This window comes from Vitis vinifera, chromosome 19 (assembly GCF_030704535.1).
Source record: "Vitis vinifera cultivar Pinot Noir 40024 chromosome 19, ASM3070453v1".
Taxonomy (NCBI): Eukaryota; Viridiplantae; Streptophyta; class Magnoliopsida; order Vitales; family Vitaceae; genus Vitis; species Vitis vinifera.
The window spans coordinates 15,850,553-15,853,596 of record NC_081823.1 but is presented as its reverse complement, the minus strand read 5'-3'; the positions used below and the strand labels follow the sequence as shown (position 1 = coordinate 15,853,596).

Here is a 3,044-nt window from a genome sequence, read left to right as displayed (position 1 = left end):
CTTAAAAAGGAGAACAAGTATAAGAACAATAAATAGAGGAAGCCTCTAAAATTACATTAAGAAGATCTTAATCATAATAATTTTATTATTATTGTTGTTGTTGTTTTTATATATTTGGATTGTCGATAGTATGATTATAAAAATAAAATAAAATAAAAATAAAAAGAAGAAGAAAAAGAAAAAATAAAAACAGTTGAAATTTAGTTATTTTTCAAATTGATTTATTTTTTCTTTTTTTAATAAAAATTATTAAAATTTAGAAATATATAAATATTTAAATGAATATGATTATATTTATTTTTATAAATCCAAATTTTAAATTCTTTTACTGTTTTTTTCTTGCTCTGTAACCAAAGGAATCTTATTGATTTGACCTCTACTTTTGGTGCAATAAATTTGCGGTGTGTGGGTTTTCTCCCTCCAGGTCCAGGGCGGTGGTAAGGGATAAGCCATAAACCGCATTGCCATTTTTGAATTATTCAGATGCTGGTGTCAGTGTCAAGATTTGCTTGCTGGTGGACAATGAGCACTGAATGGCGCCCCCCTCTCCCCCCCCTCCCCCTGTGCCCACGTGTATAAATGGCCAACATTTAGGCAATAGAGGCAAGCAGAGCCTTAAGCATTTCCTCGTACGACCTCTGCTCTCGCAATATCGTTCCATTTATTTCTTCATAGCAACCAAACTCTCTAGAATTCTAACCATCCATTCCTCCTCTCCTCTCTCTCCCTCTCACTCACAACAACAACAACAACAACAACAACAACCATGGTGGTCTTGTCGAAACCAACAATTGCAGACTTCCCTCCTATCATAAACTGCAAATCCACCACATTATTCCCGGTTATTCCTACGGTGGACCTCTCAGAGCCCGACTCCAAACACCTTGTCGTGAAGTCCTGTGAAGAGTTTGGTTTCTTCAAGGTGATCAATCATGGCATCCCACTGGAGCTCATTTCAAGATTGGAAACCGAAGTCATTGAGTTCTTCTCCTTATCACTTTCTGAGAAACAAAAAGCAGGCCCTCCTGATCCGTTTGGCTATGGAAACAGGAGCATTGGGCCAAATGGGGATGTCGGCTGGGTTGAATATCTTCTCCTTACGATGAATCAGGAACGCAATTCTCAGAAACTTGCAACAATTTTTGGCAAATACCCAGAAAAGCTGTGGTGAGAAATTTGAGCAGCACAAACTGATTCTCAATTTTTCCTTTTCAACTGTACTGAAGCTTTTGGTTTTGCTGTTGCAGTTCTGCATTGAATGATTATGTGTTAGCTGTTAAAAAGATGGCTTGCGAGCTTCTTGAATTAATGGCGGATGGTTTGAGAATCAAACCAAGGAATGTTTTCAGTAAGCTTTTAATGGATGAGCAGAGTGACTCTGTTTTCAGGCTAAATCACTATCCACCATATTCAGAGCTTCAAGCTTCGAATGGTAAGAATATGATTGGATTTGGAGAACACACAGACCCTCAGATCATTTCAGTTCTAAGATCCAACAACACATCTGGACTGCAAATCTCTTTGGGAAATGGAAGCTGGATTTCAGTCCCACCTGATGCCAACTCCTTCTTCATCAACGTTGGTGACTCCTTACAGGTACAACTTCTAAACAACAACAAAACAACCTAAAAGAACAGGGAAAAAAGAAAGCAAGAAAGAAGATAACATTCACTCTCTGTATCAACTGATATTATCACAGACGTCTTAAATCTATTCATGTGTCAACAATCTACTTTTTAGATAAAGTCCACTTGCTTTAAGGATGCGCAATTCTTCATTTTTCTGTTTTACTTTTTCAGATATTCTGGTTCTTTGAGAATAGATTGAATAAACGAAAGGGTGGAACATCATACTATTCAAAGAAAAGAACAGGAACAATTCTGCTTTACAGGTCAAATTTTTTAATGTTTATTTTATTTTATTTGTTGCAGGTGATGACCAATGGGAGGTTTAAAAGTGTGAGGCATAGGGTTTTGGCCAACAGCATCAAGTCAAGAATTTCAATGATATACTTTGGAGGACCACCCTTGAATGAGAAAATAGCTCCATTACCCTCGCTCGTGGAAGGAAAGGAGAGCCTCTACAAAGAATTTACGTGGTTTGAGTACAAAAGGTCTGCTTACAAGTCAAGATTGGGCGACAATAGGCTTAGCCAGTTTGAGAGGACGGCCGCCACATAGTGCTTTTCAACTCCCATTTTGTTAGGAAAATGGGCTTTCACACTGGCTTAAACTTGTTATTCATCCATTTTCCCTCTTTCACTGTCCTACTCTACTTCATGTAACTCCCTTGCTTGTAACTATCAAATTAATACAAGAATTCACTTTCGGTGTCAACATTCCATTGTCTTTGGACAGGCAGAGACAAGTGGTTAGAGCTTAGGTACAGGACATGCCCAATGGGCCTAATCATTCGTTAAATGACACCGGCCATTGAGCTCCTACAAGAACTACCTGCCAAATATCCTCAACGTTTCAGGTCCACATATTTTTCTAGTATCCTGTGGGCTCACGCCTCCGTGGACACACTTAAGGAGAGAGTGACTCACATCTCCATATTCCATGTGCCCATATCTTTCCGGGCCCTTGAGCTAAGATCAACTGATTTTCACACTTTCAGCGTGAATCTTTTGCAGAGAATTTAGACTTATCCTTCTCACATATTCCTTCCTTTGAAAAATTCATTTGTTTCTCCAAGATTTTAACATATTTCGGAATTTCAGTGGATAAACATGAAGGGAAAAAAGGGCCGCCATGGGGGAAATTCAACCAAACGGCCACTAGCGTTGTCAACTATTGCCAACTTGAACATGGAAAACCTCGTCTAACAAAAATCAAGTGGGGATGTGCACAAGATATTTAAATCCTTGGATCCTCTCTTGTTAGCGAAGGTAACCACTGTTTTCTTCTCCTTGTTTATTTATTTTGAGAACTACAATGAAAAATAAAATGTATTACTTAAAAATCTATAATATATAATAAATAAATAAAATAATTATATAATTCTTTGAAAATAATATTTAATTTCAAAAAGTTATGTGTGGA

The 3,044-nt window shown here is 37.4% G+C and overlaps 1 protein-coding gene across 1 annotated transcript; it reads left to right on the top strand.

Annotated features, from left to right (window-relative positions):
- Positions 1–478: 478 nt before the first annotated feature.
- LOC100248356 (gibberellin 2-beta-dioxygenase 1) lies at positions 479–2,336 on the top strand. Its single transcript, XM_002270369.4, has 3 exons — positions 479–1,167; positions 1,248–1,596; positions 1,932–2,336. Exons 1-3 carry the CDS (start codon positions 767–769, stop codon positions 2,178–2,180), a joined length of 999 nt encoding a protein of 332 aa, XP_002270405.1. The 5' UTR covers positions 479–766; the 3' UTR covers positions 2,181–2,336.
- The last annotated feature ends 708 nt before the right edge of the window (positions 2,337–3,044 follow it).

Excerpts from the sequence above, each read along its gene's own strand:
- LOC100248356 (XM_002270369.4), top strand. The coding sequence starts at position 767 with ATGGTGGTCTTGTCGAAACCAACAATTGCAGACTTCCCTCCTATCATA. Across the intron at positions 1,168-1,247 it reads AAATACCCAGAAAAGCTGTG|TTCTGCATTGAATGATTATG; the intron begins GTGAGAAATTTG and ends TTGCTGTTGCAG. Across the intron at positions 1,597-1,931 it reads ACGTTGGTGACTCCTTACAG|GTGATGACCAATGGGAGGTT; the intron begins GTACAACTTCTA and ends TATTTGTTGCAG.